The sequence below is a fragment of the Gopherus flavomarginatus genome, chromosome 12 (assembly GCF_025201925.1).
Source record: "Gopherus flavomarginatus isolate rGopFla2 chromosome 12, rGopFla2.mat.asm, whole genome shotgun sequence".
Classification (NCBI taxonomy): Eukaryota; Metazoa; Chordata; order Testudines; family Testudinidae; genus Gopherus; species Gopherus flavomarginatus.
In genome coordinates, this window is record NC_066628.1 from 18,444,687 (window position 1) to 18,462,042 (window position 17,356).

The 17,356-nt window shown below is 43.0% G+C and overlaps 1 protein-coding gene and 2 pseudogenes across 1 annotated transcript; all 3 read left to right on the forward strand.

The window, feature by feature from the left end:
- Positions 1-1,810: 1,810 nt before the first annotated feature.
- Positions 1,811-3,171, forward strand: LOC127032504 (olfactory receptor 6C76-like; annotated as a pseudogene).
- A 4,983-nt stretch (positions 3,172-8,154) lies between these two features.
- On the forward strand, positions 8,155-9,152 carry LOC127032117 (olfactory receptor 10A7-like; annotated as a pseudogene).
- A 6,832-nt stretch (positions 9,153-15,984) lies between these two features.
- On the forward strand, positions 15,985-16,938 carry LOC127032610 (olfactory receptor 5V1-like). The gene has a single exon (XM_050919897.1). It carries the CDS (start codon positions 16,009-16,011, stop codon positions 16,936-16,938), a length of 930 nt encoding a protein of 309 aa, XP_050775854.1. The 5' UTR covers positions 15,985-16,008.
- Positions 16,939-17,356: the final 418 nt, after the last annotated feature.

Sequence of the window (17,356 nt, forward strand, 5' to 3'; positions counted from 1 at the left end):
TCCTTCGCTCCCTGTCCTTTTAGCTGAAGAGAGTTTAGAAGGGAAAAAAAACAACCACCCTCATCTGTCAGTCTCCTAGATGGCATCAAAGATGGTAATAACTGTCCTTTGGAGGGAAAGTGAAGAAATTAGTTGAGATGGGCTGCAGCTATTATTGTTAAAGTCCCTCCAATCCCATTTCATTTGAGGCAGCGGTTGGGACTTAACCTGTTTATAACATTTATTAGTGAACTTTCCATAGTTAATTCCCAAGCAGGCAAAAATGATGGGCCCAATTGTCACAGCAGTAGTTAGGCACCTAAATGCTTTTCTGGATCTGAGTCTTAGTGCTAAAGGAGCTGCCCTGAGCAAATGGAATACAAATAATTAGAAGTGAGCATCTCCTGTTTCCCAGACCAGTGCATAACCCACTGGACTATGCTGCATACCAAAGAAGTATAAGGAGCACAATAATTATATGGTAGGAGGCACATGAAATGAATTAAATTGCACATTAAAGGTCTCTGCCATCACAAGTGAGTCTATGGCATATGGGCAAAGGCTAAAACATTCTGAAAGGTTCCAGTAGTTGGGTTCACAGATGGTAACCTAGTTAAAATTTCCTGGAAAGTGTCATGATTTTTTATCTTTCCATGTACATCTCAAAAAGTAGCTCTGGGATTCTCCAGTGAGTGGATCTCCGAGGGTACCTGTGATCATTAAAACTAATCAGCCTCACCCAGTTGAGGCGGACCTACTTCACAGAGAATGGCAAGTAGATTGTGACACCAGAAGAACTAGAGTCAACATATGAAAGTACAATTCGCTTAGATGTGACAATACCAGCTGGACAGGTCAAAAGACCCTGATGTTGCAGGTGCTGTTTGAGGGCTTCTCACGGTTTGACTAGAAGGGAAAAATCAGAATGATTATTACTTTTCACTCTTTGAAGACGTTCAGAATAAACTACTTTAGTATTTAATCCAAAAAAGCAGAGACTAGAATTTAAAAAATTACCCTACAAGAATTTGTTTTACAGTAGTTGGTGATGACTGAGGCACAGGGCTCAATCTGTGTGTAGCCGGCTTGGCCTTATGGTATCTTCCTAACATCACAGACCTAGACTAACATGAGTAGCTGTTCTGCCCCCCTTTCTGTTTATTTATTTCCTTTTCTTGTTTTTCTTTTCCCTCTTCTCTTTCCTTTTTAAAATATCTTTTATCTTCATTTTGATAACTTTTTTTCTTATATTTTCATTTTCCCTTTCTCCTTTCTCTCCTTTCTTTTCTTTCACTCATCTTTTTTTCTTCTTTTTTGCTTTTTTTTCTTTCCTTCCCTTTTGTTTTTGGTTCCTACATTTTTCTCCTTTCCTTTTTATTTTCTTTCTTCATTTCTCGCCTTTGATTTTCACCCTCTCCTTTCCTTTATTGCTTTTCTCTGTTCCTTTATTTTAATTTTATTTCTCCTTTCTTTTAGACTCAGAGACTTAAGGTCAGAAGGGACAGTTGTGGTCATCTAGTCTGACCTCCTGCACAATGCAAGCCACAGAATCTCACCCACTCACTCTTATTACTTTTTTTTCCTTTCTTTATTTTTAAAGCTAGTCCAAATGTTTCTATCAAAACTGTTTTTGAAAAAAAAATAAATGGGTTTTCAATTAAACTAAAACCTTTGTGGTAAGTGTCTGCTTTCTGTGGACAATTTTTGACTTTTCATTAAGAAAATAAAAACCAGAAATTTTGAAGAGCTTTCAGATGAAAACTTTTCTTTTTTCTTCCTCTCTCTCCCCCACACCCAAAAAAAGTAAAAAATTTGCCCAGGGAAACAATTCCACCCAGCTCTGCCTTTCTTTATTTTGGGGCTTTTTCTCTCCTCCACTTTTCTTTCCTCTTCTGTTTGCCATTTGTTTCCTCTTCTCATTGTCTTCCCTTCCCTTCTCACATTGACTTGTTGTTCTTCCCATCCCACCTATTGCCCACAGGGTAAATTTTTATTTGATGTATTGTTCTTTTGTCTTCTTCACTTTTCTTATTTCACCCTTGTTTTCCTCCTCTACAGTTTATCATTTTTATCTCCTTATCTCTCTTCCTTTTCCTTTTATGTTCTCTTCTGATCTTTTCTTTCCTCTTCTCTACTATTCTGTTTTTCTACTTTTCTTTTCTCCTGTTCATCTGACACATTATTCCCTATTCCCCCCATCCTCCCTCTACCCCTCACAGATAGATCCAGTGTAGACATGTGGAACCAAACCACCGTGACCAAATTCATCCTCATTGGCTTCCTCTACCCCCACCATCTGGAATGCCTCATTGCTATTGGCTTCCTGGCCTCTTACTTGCTGATCTTGTCTGCCAATATCATGATCATCGCCATCATCCTCTTAGACCGTCACCTCCACAGCCCTGTGCACTTCTTCCTCTGTAACCTCTCCTGTTTGGCGATCCTTATTACATCTTCTGTCCTACCCAAGGTGATTTCCAGCTTTCTGACAGGTGACAGGTCCATCTCCTACCTGGCTTGTATCACTCAGTGCTACTTCTACTTCCTTCTGGGCTACAGTGAGTTTGTCCTGCTGGCTGTTATGTCCTATGACTGCTATGTGACCATCTGCAACCCACTGCGCTACACCATGGTCATGAATGCTCAGCTCTGCTTCCAGCTCGTGGTGGGGTCTTAGGCAACGGGGTTCCTGGCCGCCATCATCCCCACCATCCTGGTCATCACCCTGCCCTTCTGCAATGCCAACCAGATTGACCACTTCTTCTGCGACGGCTTGGCCTTGGTCAAGCTGTCCTGTGTGGACACGAGCTTTGTGGAGCTGCTGAGTTTCATGACCTCCTCCGCCATCCTGCTGGGCTCCTTGATTCTGACGGTGGTGTCCTACACTTATATTGTTGCCACCATCTTCAGGATAACATCCCACTCAGCACGCAACAAGGCTTTCTCCACCTGCTCCTCCCAAGTCATCAACATCATCATGGACTATGGGCCATGGGCAGCTGCATCTTCATGTATGTCCGGCCTTTAGGCAGCGACATCTCACTCAACAAGCTGGTGGCCCTGCTCAACACAGTGGTGACCCTTCTCATGAGCCCCTTCATCTTCAGCTTGAGAAACCAGCAGATGAAACATTCCTTGAGGGCAGCCTTGAAGAGAAGCATGAACTTCTCAAGGAAGCATATTAACTTCTGAATGGGTTTTGTGAGGGGAAAAGAAGGGGAAATTAAACAAGAATAATAGTTATAGTACTCTTCTAAGTTATAGTACTCTCCTAGGAAGTGTTAGTTCCCTGTTCAAATCCCTTTTCTCCTAAGGCAGAGGGGGAAATTGAAGCTGGATCTTTCGCCTCCTAGTTGAGTACCCAAATGGCTGAGCTAAGAGTGATGAATGAGGCATCCTTCTCACTCCCCAGGCCTCTTGCAAAAAACACCTTTGGTGCCTTACCCCAAGAAAGTGTTTACAGCTGACAGATAGGCACCTCCCTGGAATCTCCCATTGGCTAGCCTAGATGATGAACCCCTGAGCATGCTGGCTTTTGTGAATCCCATTTTTAGGTGCCTACCTTTCCCCTTTCATTGTATAGGGAGTCGGGTGCATATACTGAGGCTTTGTGAATCCCTGTGAATTTCTAGATATTAAAAGTCAGCTGCTTCAATGATCGGCACTGGAACATCTATATCCCTTTGTGAATCTAGCTCATGTTGTCTTGATCTATTACTGGGGATCCTAATTGATCCTGAAATATGAATAATAAATAGTAAAGACTATGAAATAAATGACAGTTCTGTAGGAATGATTATGGGGTACACATATTGTGCCAGTGCGATGGTGCAATCATGGTGAAATGGACTGTGCATCATTATCTCTCTCAAGCTAACTCATCAAAATATGCAAAAAAGAGTCCTGTGGCACCCTAGAGACTTAACAGACCTATTGGAGCATACGATTTCGTGGGTGAAAACTCACTTTGTTAGATGCATGTGAGTATTCACCCATTAAAGCTTATGCTCCAATACGTCTGTTAATCTATAAAATGCCACAGAACTCTTTGTTGCTTTTTACAGATCCAGACTAACGTGGCTACCTCTCTGATACTTGTCATTGAAATAAATGACTCATCTATTTAACTATTGACTCTATCTATTCAGGTGGTGATTTTCAAAATAGATTGGAGATGCAAAAGTTGTCAATACTTGACTGACTAGAGGTCAGGATTCTGACCTAGATACCTTCTCGGTTTGGTCTGGAGTTTGAGGGCCCCACTGACCACAAGGCCCCACCAATTGGCTAACACTCCCATGGGACCTGCATGGAGCCCTAGATTGAGACCAACAGACAGATGAGAGTGTGGGCAGAATGCAGAAGGTGTCAGGGGGGCTGGAGATAAAACCAAACACTCATAACTCATGCCTTGGGAAGTGTGGTTCAGGAGATATTGACAATTGTGATTTCTGGATTTCAGTGCTGATTGGTCAAAGGGAGAGGAGGAACTACCACCAAAAGTTCCTGCCTGTGCCCCAGAGCAGGTGCTCATTGGATGCAGGACCTACATCATGACCCCCTTAGCACTGCCCCGATCAAGTCTCTTAGCACTGCCCCCTGACCAACCAGCACTGAGGGGCGAGAACCAAATTTGACATCTAGAGTGTGAAAAGTTTGACGGGATTGGTGTGAAGAAATTGGTCAAGGTGTACAAGATGTGTATTCCATAAGTACATTGACAGCCCACTTGGAATTTCACAAAATTCTAATTGAGGAATGCCATTCAAAGTCAATAGGAGTTGGATGATTGTGAGTCTTCGCCTTCATGTTTTAATGGAATTATGTCCCAGAATAAGAATCCCTTTCCTTAGTCCTTCCCAGTCTGTTGAAAACTGAGACTTTCTTCAGGGGAATGAAACCAGTCACAGACTCTGTCCACCAGTCTATGGTCATTCGGTCATTTTTTTAGACCTTGATGATATGGCTAAAATATTAAAGGCTGAGACTGTCAGTCACCCAACTCCCCTTGGTTTTGAATTGCATTTTGGAGCCTAAATCCACTAGGATCCTTTGAAAATCCAAGTCTACAACCATGTAGGGAGTGATATCCATGCTCAGATGATCCAAACAGGACAGGGGATCTATTGATCTGCCCATAATAAGGGTATAATTGAAAATTTGGTCCCTTCTCTGAAGAGCTGTCAATTAAAGAAGACAGTTGGCCTCCACAGGAAGGAGGAGAGAGATTATGGCATACATACATACTCAGAACCAACTCCCTGATATGCTCTGTTCTCTAAAAATCTTGACCCCCGTCTGCCCCCAAGCCACCCACCCAACACACTTTTATTGCTACACTCACTCCTCTCCCAGAGCTAGGAATTGAACCCAGAAAAGCTGACGCTCAGCTACCTCCTATAAACAGTCAATCTTCTTGGAACAGACTTCTCTCAGGTCATTGGAGAAGTGTCCTTACTATGTTATTCACAAACATATTTATAAATCAGAGGTTTTATTATTCATATACCACCTCTTCTTAATAATCATGATTGGCGAAAATCATGGTCAAGAAAAGATCGTCTCTAAAGGCTGAGACTGTTGCCATCAGTGACATAACTTTGTCAATTTCAAAGATCTGACGTCTAAGAGGAAGGTGAGGAAAAATCTTATAAAAAAAGGCAATAATGCAACTCTACACAGGAGGACAGAGTTCCTCCAGTGACCCATCAAACATCTCAGGCTATATCTGAAGTACTGACAGTTCCAGCACACTGTCCCACTAACCTGCTTCAGGCCTGCCTTGGGGAGCCTGCACCCATGTGTCCCAGGCTAGTTCAATGTCCATGATACTTCCATGTCAAATACACTCAAGGCCTGTGCACCACTCAAGGCCTTTGCAGGTTTAGGCCAGGATTTTTAAAGGAGTGTAAGGGAGATGATTGTCCGGTTTATGCTGAAAGTTACCCCCAATGAGAATGACACTGGAGTGAATTTCACCACTAGCCTTTGGCTGCTGAGATGAACTTAACAAGAAGTTTGCAAATTATTTCCAAGGCTGTTAGTGAATACATTTTAGACATGGAGACTTGTCTGCTGGGAGCTGGTTTGAGAACCACTGCATACATTTCACATGAGACAACAAGCAGCCATCATGTGGTAACAAATTGGAGTCATGTCTGCCAGGGGACAGATCTGAAGTGGAGATTTAGAAATTAATAGTGGGAAGAGCTGACATCCCTGGAGGATGCTGTAGTTGGCTTTCTGTAGATCTATCACAGCATGGGAACAGCACTGTGAATTTCCCTACACACACTCTTGACCGGTGTGCCTCAGCTCTGTCTTTAAGAAGTCACTCTAGGGGTAAGAGGGGTGTTAATAACTACCCATGGTCCAGTGAGTTCTCAGCTCCATCCTGAGAATGCCAACAGGGGGAGGGGCAATTTGTTCCCAGTTGGATGTTGAGATCATGATGAAGTGAACACCATATCTTCTTAAAGTCTAGTCAGACCTCACACCAGTTCCACCAAGATCTATGCTGTTGAGATCACTGGCAATTAGTGCTTAAAGCTTTTGGCCTACCTATCAGTTATATTTGTTCTTGACATTTCTAGATACAATTTATACATCCTTGTTACATGTTCTTCAGAAGCCTGTTCCTGAGAAGCTTATATAAATTGTCTAGGGTCGAAGGTGTCAGACCCTTATTGCAACAAACACATCTTAATCATAATAAAGAATATGTCTACTGTAAATGCTTGGAGAACTGAGAGTAAACCAATATTCTGACCTTGATCAACAAGAACTGTTGACATTGCAATTTGGACTGGACCATCTCTGAATTTAATGGTAGTTTCTTTACTGCTGAGTTGATTTAATTGATCAAAGTACTTACAAACAGAATACAATTAAAAATTCTCTCAGGCACCCATAGTCAGTAGAACCCTGGGGATTTTATCCCAGTAGTCACTGAACAGTACAGAAAGGACTGATGTCTGAGATTCACTAGCAGAGAAGCTTCTCGGTCAAGATAAGTCAGTTTCAGAAATGATGGAACTGCTCAGAAGTGGGAAGGTTTGACTGCTCAGAGTAAAGTATTTGTGGGATAGTCTGAGGCATTTTCCTTCTTTACTATTATGACCCCAAGTTCATTTTATGGAGCCATCAATACCTAAATTATCTCCAGAATTGAAGGAAAAATAGACAATCTCTTTCACTCTCTCTCTCTCTCTTTCTCTCATCTAATCACTCAATCTAATTTACTCTTATGTATCTAATCTACAGAATTGATCTTAATTTTGTTCTTTCTGTCTTTTCAAAGGTATTATGCAAAATGTCTTTCTATCAAGGTAACTAATAGTAATGAATGATTCATCTATCTGCCTATCGACTCTATCTATTTGCAATGTCATTTTCAATGACACCTAAAATATATTCATCTACAGGATTCTCTTTCATCTCACCCAGATTTGAGAGTCCCACAGACACACTGGAAAATCTTATCTGTGAAGAAGAACAGAAATTGGTCCAGCTGTGTTCCAGTAACAGTGAGAGGTAAATCTAACCACATTTGCTGGCAGTGAAGTATAAGATTAAATGAGACCAGCCATGTGTCTGGGCTGTTTGTTATTGGTTTGTCTAGTGTTTATTCTCTCAACACTCTGGTATCTCATTCTCATTAATGGGATGGTACTGTGTGAGGTAGGGAAGTGGGAACACATGTGGAGGTGCTCTTTAATAATCATTCATAGGGCTGCATGTCTGTCACAATGGGAAAGAAGTCACAGACTCTGTGATTTTCCCATTTGTTCATGACTTTTTGTGTGTGTCCATGACTCACTTTGCAGTGGTGGCTCCTGCAGTGCCTGTCCTGCGGAGCTGTACCCAGCCCCCCACTCCAGGCATTGTGACCAAGTGCATGGGGTCGCAGCGCCGCTCAGGTGTGGCCCAACTCCCCCTCTGGAGTGGACACAGCAGCTACCAATGTCCGTTCCTGAGGTGAGTGTGGGACAGGGTGTCAGAATCGCCAACTAGAGATGAGTAAGATCCAAGGGATAGAACACCTGAGCTGTGTGAACATAGAGAGATGAGAAAGGGGACAGGGTGAAGCTGATTATGTAACTGTTATTCTATCTAATCTATCTTTCTATCTATTATGAGATCCCATGCAAACCCCTGAAAGGGATCTAAATACCTATGTGGTCTCAACAGGACCGAGCTATGGAGGAAAACCTAACAGCAGTGACAGAGTTTATCTTTCTGGGCTTCTCAGACCTCCAGCATCTGCAGCCCCTTCTTTTTGTCCTCTTCTTACTCATCTACCTCTTCACACTGATAGGAAATGGCCTCATCATTGCTGTCACGGTTGCTGACCTGGCCCTCCACACCCCCATGTATTTCTTCCTTAGGAACTTGTCAGTCTTGGAGATCTGCTACATTTCAGTGATCATCCCTAAGACCTTGACCAACCTCCTGTCAGAGAAGCAGGCTATTTCTTCCCTGGGCTGTGCAGTCCAGATGTACTTCTACATTTTCTTTGGCAGCACAGAGTGTGGCCTGCTGACTGTTATGTCCTATGACTGATACATTGTCATATGCAACCACATGCGTTACTCACTCATCATGAGCAGAAAGGTCACCCAAAGCTTGGCAGCTATGGTGTGGATCGTGGGCAAGTTGGTGGCATGTGAGCAAACGACAGCCATATTAATGTTACTCTTCCATGGGCCGAATAAAATCAACCACTTCTTCTGCGACATCCTCCCAGTGCTAAGGCTGATGAGCACGGACGCATCACTCATCAATGCCATTCTTTCCTTTATCACTATGGTATTAACAATAGTCCCCTTAATCTTAATCATCACCTCCTATGCAAGCATCATCTGCACCATTCTGAAGATGCACTCAGGAGAGGGGAGACACAAAGCTTTCTCCGCTTGCTCCTCACACCTAATCACAATCATCTTCTACTGCAGCGGCTTTATCACCTACATGAGGCTCAGTTCCAATGTCTCTGTCGACACCGATCGAGCCCTCGCCCTGTTGTACGCGGTCATTATTCCAACATTCAACCAAATCATATACAGTCTGAGGAACAAGAAGTCAAGGAGGCTCTGAGGAAATACTTGACCAAGAGTAACTTCTTTGTTTCCATAAATACAGTTGTTTTTTTTCTGATCATTGAGCCCCACTGAAGTGTCTCAACTTGAGAGGTGTCACAAAGTTGGAAAATGTCTGTATTATTGCTTAACAATATGATGTATAATTTGGTTTCCCTTTTTAGTTCTATATTGGCAGTTGACTCTGCGGGGGAGAGCTCAGTGGTCTGAGCATAAGCTTGCTAAACCACAGTTGTGAGTTCAATCCTTGAGGGTGGCATCCAGGGATCTGGGGCAAAAATCTGTCTGGGGATTGATCTTGGTTTCAGCAGGAGGGTGGACTAGATGACCTTCTAAGGTCTCTTCTGACTCTGTGATTCTATGACTGTGTAATGTTAAAGCAAAGAAGGTTGTAACGTGCTGTTAATGAACCCATGACGGGTCATTCAGCCTCTGAGGTACCCACTTCAAAGGGTTAAGACAACAATGGGCTGGGTCATCAACTGGGGGAAGAATCAACTTGGCTAGCACCATCCATGTTAGGAGGTTTTACTCTTCCTAAGGCTAGGGCTGAGATCAAAAGACCCTGAAGGGTTAAAAAGGAAGTGGTTGGCTCTGCTGGAACATGACAAAAAAACCCAGAGCCAACAGGGTGAAGAAAGACAGACAGACAGAGTGAGAGGCAGGAACTGCAGTGGTCAAGCTGTAACTTGGTGTCCAGAGAGAACAGGAGACACCAAGGGGCTGGAGGGGAATGTCAAACATAAGGAAGACAATGGGTCCTGTAGGTCTTTTTGTTATTTTAAAAATCTGCTTCTCTAAGCACTGTGCATGTTTTGGACAAATACTCCTGTTTCTGTGTCACTGCAAGTTATTCTTGACCACAGGGTCCCAACAGGGAACTTTGGCATAGTCCAAGAACATCTGGACCTGAGAGGTAATGGGTTTGGCACCCATGAAGGGGGAAACTGGCAACTCCGTTGGAGTGTGGCTGGATTTCTGGATCCCACCCCAGAGAGAAGTAGAGGCATGAGCTGGCCACCTGGAAAGGGTTCACTCCTGGGGCTGGAGAAGGGTCTCAGAAAGGGGCAGCTTACTCAGGAGGCATCCAGAAGGGCAGGTCACATTTAAAGTCTGGTCTGTATTTTATTACATCCACGTTTTAGGAAAGATGTGGACAAATTGGAGAGAGTCTGGAGCAGGGCCACCCAGAGTTTTCAGGGGGCCTGGGGCAAAGCAATTTCAGGAGCCCCTTCCATAAAAAAAGGTTGCAATAGTATAGAATATTATATTCTAGTGGGGGCCCCTATGGGACCCGGGGCCTGGGGCAAATTTCCCCACTTGCCTCCCGAGCAGCTGTGGTCTGGAGGAGAGCAACAAAAATGATCAAAGAGTTCAAAAACCTGACAGGAAGAAAGGTTAAAAAAACTGGGCCTGTTTAGTCTTAAAAAAAGAAGGCTGAGGTGGGACCTGGCAACAATCTTCAAATATGTTAAGGGCTGATATAAACAGGACGGTGATAAATTGTTCTCCCTGTCCATTAAAGATAAAACAAGAAGCAATGGGATTAATCTGTAGCAGGGGAAATGTAGGTAATAGATTAAGAAAATCTTTCTAACTAGAAGGGCAGTTAAATTCTGGACCAGGCTTCCAAGGGAGGTTGTGGAATCCCCATCATTGGAGGTTTTTCAGAAGTTGGACAACACCTAGCAGGGCTGCTCCAGGTTTACTTGTTCCTGTCTTAGCACAGAGGGCTGGACTTGATGACCTCTTGAAGTACCTCTCAGCCCTACATTTCTATGAATGTCTGACAGCTACAACTGCCTAAATGACTTCTAATCTCCTACCAACAGCATTTTCTGTTAAAAAAACAAACAAAAATAAAAACACCTGGGAAATTCACTCACAAAGAATTTGTGAATGCAGAGTTAGGTTTGTATAGGGCTGGTGACATAGCATGCCTGTGTGCTTTGGCAATTTTGTGATTGTCACCTTCATTGAGATCTTTGTTTTCCATTGTAACTTCCTTGTTGGTTTAGAACATCCAGATGCTAGTGAAAAAGGGGCCATCCTGACAGCATCAGTCTTTCTGAGCACTGCTGTCCCTGCTAGAGTGTAGGATGTGTTGGAAATCACTCACAGGGAGAGATCCATCACTGGCCATCAATGCATACTGATTCTTCTGTCCTGGAACAATGGGTTTTCTGCTGGCAGGGCCACAGACTTTGACTGACTTGCTACACAGAAGCAAACAGGGATAGGATTTGGAGCTGGGAAATTCCCTCAGCAAAAGCACCTGGAAACAGGGCGTGGCTTTGAGACTCAGCATCACCTAAGGATGCTGACCAGAACCAGGGGTGGTGAGATCAGACTGAGAGGGGTGCCTTGAGGATGCTGTTCTAAGTTCTGTACCTCTGGCGTGGTGCTGTAAAATGTTTGTGTCTCTTGCTTTCCTGCTGCATTGTCCCTGAAGGATTTGTCTGGGATCCCACTGCCAGGTGAGGGTGATGGGTATAATCAATTGGTGGATGGGAAAAATGAGTCAGTTGTTTTGTGGTCTAAGACAGGTGAACTGCAGACTCCCACTGCCTAAGAAGGGTGTCATGCAGGGGGTCCTCACCTGGCAATATGCCTAAAAGAGACCCACAGCTAGAGATAGTGACCAGTCACTATCTAGAAAAAGAAGGGTTAGAATCACATGGGAACCATAGTCTGGATCTGAGTACAACAGACTGATACCTGACAAGGGGGAGAGCAGGACCAGGTTGTAACAGCACCCATTGAAATAAATGAGTCAGTTCACATTTCCAAGCTATTGTTTCAGGCTCTCTGCATAGTCAGACATTGCCACAGGGGGTTCACTCAGGTCTTATTTGCTAGGTTTTCTTTGCAACCACACCCTCTAAAGACTTAGGGTTAGAGTCACAAGGGGGATTTAGGTGCCTTACTACCTAACTTAGGTTCCTAAGGCCAACATTTAGACACTATTAACAGTTATGAAACCCCTGCTACTTTGCCCTATAGTTGCCTAATGTCCTCAAGTGCCTAAATTTCCACCAGTAAAGTCCCAGAGGTGCCTAAATTTTTGCCAGTGGGCTTGTGGGAAGCCGTCAAATTACTGACACCATTGAGCAGCTCAGCCCTGACTCATGCCAACTCCCCAGTGGCATTTACAAACTTGGTGCTCCCTCAGGTATCTCACTTGTGGGGGTCTAATCTGGTAGGTGTGCTCAGAGGTGTCTCTCAATCTCCTCTGTTGAAGCTGTTCTACTCCCCCATTAGCCACTGGGGGAGTAGTAGCCTGGATTTTGAGGCACCCCAGAAGGGGAATGGAACTTCTTACTGGCCCAGCAAGAGAGCTGGGGCCTGAAGCGACCAGAGAGGGCATGAACATTGCCTCCTGTGGAAAACCCCTGGGAGTATGGCTCAACACCAAGGCCAAGAACATTGACAGATTACAGGATTTATTAAGGACCTGAACCCAAGGAGGGCTACAGGGAGAGAAAGTGCAAGCCTGCACACACTCGACCAAGGGCCCACACTATGGGTGAGAACCCCAACCCCATTACACACTTGTTTTCAGTTGCTTATAACTTTGCCAAATTCTTTCTGCTATCATGGCTAAATTTAATTTGGGTGTGTTACTCCCTTCCTGCAGGTTCAAGGTAAAACTAAATTCTCTAGGCTCCAATTCACCTCTAATTAAAAATTTTGTAAAGCAGCTCACACTATTATATCTACATGTTATAATTTAGTCACACATCACAGGGTACAAATAAGTCCTATTGACTCCCTAAAGCCTATGTGGTTCTTCCTGAAAGAGAGATGAGGTCAATTTGGAATGGGGAAATGTGGTGGTATGCTACTGAAGCTTGATCAGCTGTGGAGGTGACTTGAATTCATAGAGATCTTGGTCCTCCGATTTCCAGAGCAGTCTAGGATAGACTGGAGGACAAAGTTAATAATGTGTGGATCTTTTGGGAATAGGGCATTCTCTAGTTCTCTCCTAAAGCAAATGGAGTCTGGTGTCTCTGTTCACACCACACCCATATCCCAGTCTCCAGCTAAAATACCATACTCTACCCCAAATCCAGTAAGCGCTTTAAGTTTCTGCTGTCAAATGGTCAAAATAGAATTTTTTGCTCAAATAAAGATTTGTAGCTGGGATTTTCAAAGGACCCCAGGGAGTTAGGCACCCAGCTTCCATTGGACATAGTGCAAAGCTAACTGGGTTCCTAAATCCGTTGGGCCTCTTTGAAAATCCCAGTCTCCGTCCTTATCATTAGGTAAACCAAGTTTGAAAATCTGGTCCAATATGTCATCAGTAGGTTTCACAGTCACCACCCTATCTGAGAAGTAATGGAATCAAAATTCATCCCTGGCATAAATCCATTGATTTAAATGGTGTTAGAACAGATATTTTAGTCTGGGTATTCCTAAAGACCCCTGAGAATTATAGATGCACAAGACCTCTTTCCATTCACAGCCCTATAGGGTCATTTATCAGGGTCATATATGGAGAGTTTATTTTCCACCCATAGGGCTTAGATGCTTAATTCTGCAGAAATTGTCAAAAGACACCAGAAAAGTGGTTGTGATCTATGCTTCACTCCAAAGAGCCACAATCTGGCTTTGGATATCAGTGGGTATAGACATACATCAACATGAACAATACTATTTCCAAATACAATTTACATCACCACTACACAGTACAGTTACAGGTATTTCACCAGAGAACAAACTGACAATATCTCCCTCCCATTCCCCCTCCTCCCCACTGGAATTCCACCCAAAGCAGCTTCGTCTTTGAACACAAATGCTCTAGGGATATGTTCTCAAAAGTCCTTTTAAGGAATATATATTTAAGTTCTCCTTCAAGGTCTCCATTGTTAATAATGCAGAGCCAGCATCATTTGTTTATTTGAACTGGTAGGTGAGAGGTATTTCACATATTACTATAGCTATTATAATGATTGTGAATGTTTATTCTTTCATGGATGTTTTGAATCTCCATCTATCTAGTCTATTTCACCATTTCTTGCTTTAGTGAGTTGTATGAAACTTTCCGGTGCTATGGGGTACACAATTTCACTCTTCTGTAGTGTCTGAAGGGCACAGACATTTTCAGTATAAACACTTTATTTAAGTTGTGCTTTTGTTTCTGAATGTACAGCTAATTTGCAAACATGAGAGAGTATAATCTTTCTGATTTAGGTAAGGAGAAAACTAATGTATCCTGATATCAGTTGGACTTTGGCACTTTGTATGCTGAAAATTTGGAAACATAAATAGATCAAAATAAAACATAGGGTAATTCTATATATTACCACTATCTTTTACTAATGCTTTTAATAAAGCATTCATAATCTTCATCTTCACCATCACCATCATCTCTGTCTCACAGTCAATATCGAATCTATCAGAATCAGGTGGGTAGCAAGCGCTTGTCATAATATTATTTTCCCTTTTCTTTTTGTCTGTGTTTCTTTCAGTCTCTATCTGTCCGACCATTTGTCTCTCTGTTGGAATGCTCAAAACTTTCCAGTGTTGTGGAGACAGAATATGTCTTTTCTGTAAAGCCTTGTATTAATCTTCCACGCCATTGAGGGGCATGTAGATTTCATATATGCAATCATGAGAAACTGCAATTTATGTCATTTAGCTAAACTGAAAACAAATGGATCCCAATACCAAGAGGACTGCCATACTTTGCATGGTGGAAATATCAAGAAGTTAAAGAAAGAATAAAATGATTGCTTATTTTGTATATTTTATTATTTAAAAATAAGTTACAGTCCTCATCATTCTATCTCACCAAATTATTAACTCTTCATCTACATACATCTCTCTCTCTCTTATTCTGAGTTAATTGAAATTTACAGTTGTTGTGGAGGGTAGAATCTGGCTTTTTATAGAAAGATATTGTAAACTACCAGGTCTTTGACGGGTAGATACATTTCATATTTATCCTTTTATCCTTTTTTAAAATGTTTATTTTGAATGAAATCTGGAAATGTATAGCAGCTAAAGAAATGAAGATTAGATTGATTTTATATTTTACTAGCTAGTGGTAATAATCTTTCTTTCCACTGTCACTGTTTTCACAGTACCATGCCTCTGACTGTAGTACTAGAGTTACAGTCCATGAAGATTAAAATCATTTATTTATTACTTGAATATGTGTGATATGGTCCATGGAAGGACAAACTTTCTCCAATGCACAAGCACTAGTCCTGGCTAAGGGAAAGACTGGTATCTAAGAGTTAAAGCAAAGATGGTGAATCAGGAGCTTTCCTATGTCCCCTTCAGGTACTCGTAAAGGCGTGTGACCTACCAGTAAGGAAAGGATTCTTGAGTTCTCTCCCAAGCTCAGAAAGGGAGTGAGCTCTGCTGTTTAGTGATCTGGGAGACTCAGAATCAGGACTCCTGGGTTCCATTCTCAACTATGAGAGGTGAGTAGGGTCTATTGGTTAGAGAAGCAGAGGTTGGGAGCCAGCACTCCTGGTTTCTAATCCAAGTTTTGGCAGGTGAGTGGGGTCTAGTGGATTAGCACAGGGGGCTTGGAGACAGGTCTCATGGATTGTATTGCAGGCTCTGGGAGGGAGTGTATTGTAGTGGTTAGAGCAGTGAGGTCTAGGAGCCACGAGCATTCTTCAGCCCTAGGAATGGGGTGTGCTCTAGCACTGACATTACTGGGGTCTGATACAAGCTCCAGAAGACAAGCAGGTTCTAGGGTTCAGATCAGAGTCAGGGAATCAGGATGTCTAGCCTCCATTCCTGGATCTGAGAGGGAAATGAGATCTAATGGTTAGAGATGATTAGTAGGAAGAAATTCTAGATTCCTGGTTCTGCCAGTGACTAAACTGAAATATGCAAATTCTTGTATGATAACTCCTTTTCCCTTCTTTATAGACCATTCTCCTCTCTGCTGCAGCCAGGTGAAGATGTGGTCATGGAGAATCAAACCACACCAACTGAATTCATCCTTCTTGGATTTCATAATATTCAGGGGTTACATTTCCTACTGTCTTGGGTTATCTCCATCATCTACATCTTCACCATCTTGGGGAACATGCTCATCATCTTCCTCTCCTTGGTGGAACCATGTCTCCAAACCCCAATGTACTTCTTCCTGGGAAACCTCTCCCTCCTAGACGTCTGCCAGACCACCACCACTGTCCCCCAGATGCTGGTGCACCTAGTCTCAGGCAGGAGCAGTATCTCCTATGCAAGGTGTGCAACACAACTCTACTTCTTCCTCTTTTTTGTGAGTGCTGAGTGCATCTTGCTGGCCACCATGGCGTATGACCGCTACATGGCCATATGCAAACCCCTGCGCTACACGCTGCTCATGAACAGGAAGTTTTGTGTTCTGCTGGTGTCAGTCTCCTGGCTTAGTGGTGCACTCAATGCATCCTTGCACACATTCCTCACTATCCAGCTGCCCTTCTGTGAGGCCAACAGGATCAACTACTTCTACTGTGATATCCCACCACTGCTGGCTCTTTCCTGTGGAGACATCTCATTCAATGTCACCATGATACTGGTCTCCAGCATCTTCTTGGGGTGGAGCCCCACTCTGTGCATTGGACTTTCATATGGATACATTGTTTCAAGGATAGTGAAGATACAAACCCCTGAGGGGAGGAGCAAGGCCTTCTCCACCTGTGTGTCACATCTCACTGCAGTCCTGCTCTACTATGGAAGTGGTATCTTCACCTATGTCAGACCCCTCTCTAGCTACTCACTGGATAATGACCAGTTAATCTCTCTGCTGTACAACATCGTCACCCCCATGTTAAACCCATTGATCTATACTCTGAGGAACAAGGATGTGAAGAGAGCCATGAAAAAGGTCCTTGTGAGGAAAATGTTCTTCTAAGAGAATCAAGAATACTGGCATCGGTATCTACTTCCATGAATGGGATGTAGTAAGTTAGAACATGTGGGTTCTGGGAGTCAGGACTCCTGGGTTCTATTCTGCTTTCTGGGAAGGGAGTGGGTTATAGTGATTAGAGAAGGGAGACACCGGGAGTCAGGATCCTAGGTTACATTTGATGACTCTTGCAGGGGGATGGGTCTAGGGGTTGGAGCAGCAGAGTTGAAGCCCCAGGACTGTTGCAAAGAGCTTTCCTAACTATGGATGAAAGCTTTTATAGGGTGCTAAATGTTTTTAAATGTGGAGGTTAATCTCTAGGAAGGTTCGAGAAAGGATCCAACAATAGAACATTACAATTAACCTTTATTTATAAACTTCATGTTTTTTGCTATGTGGCCTTGAACGTGTTTCACATATTTAT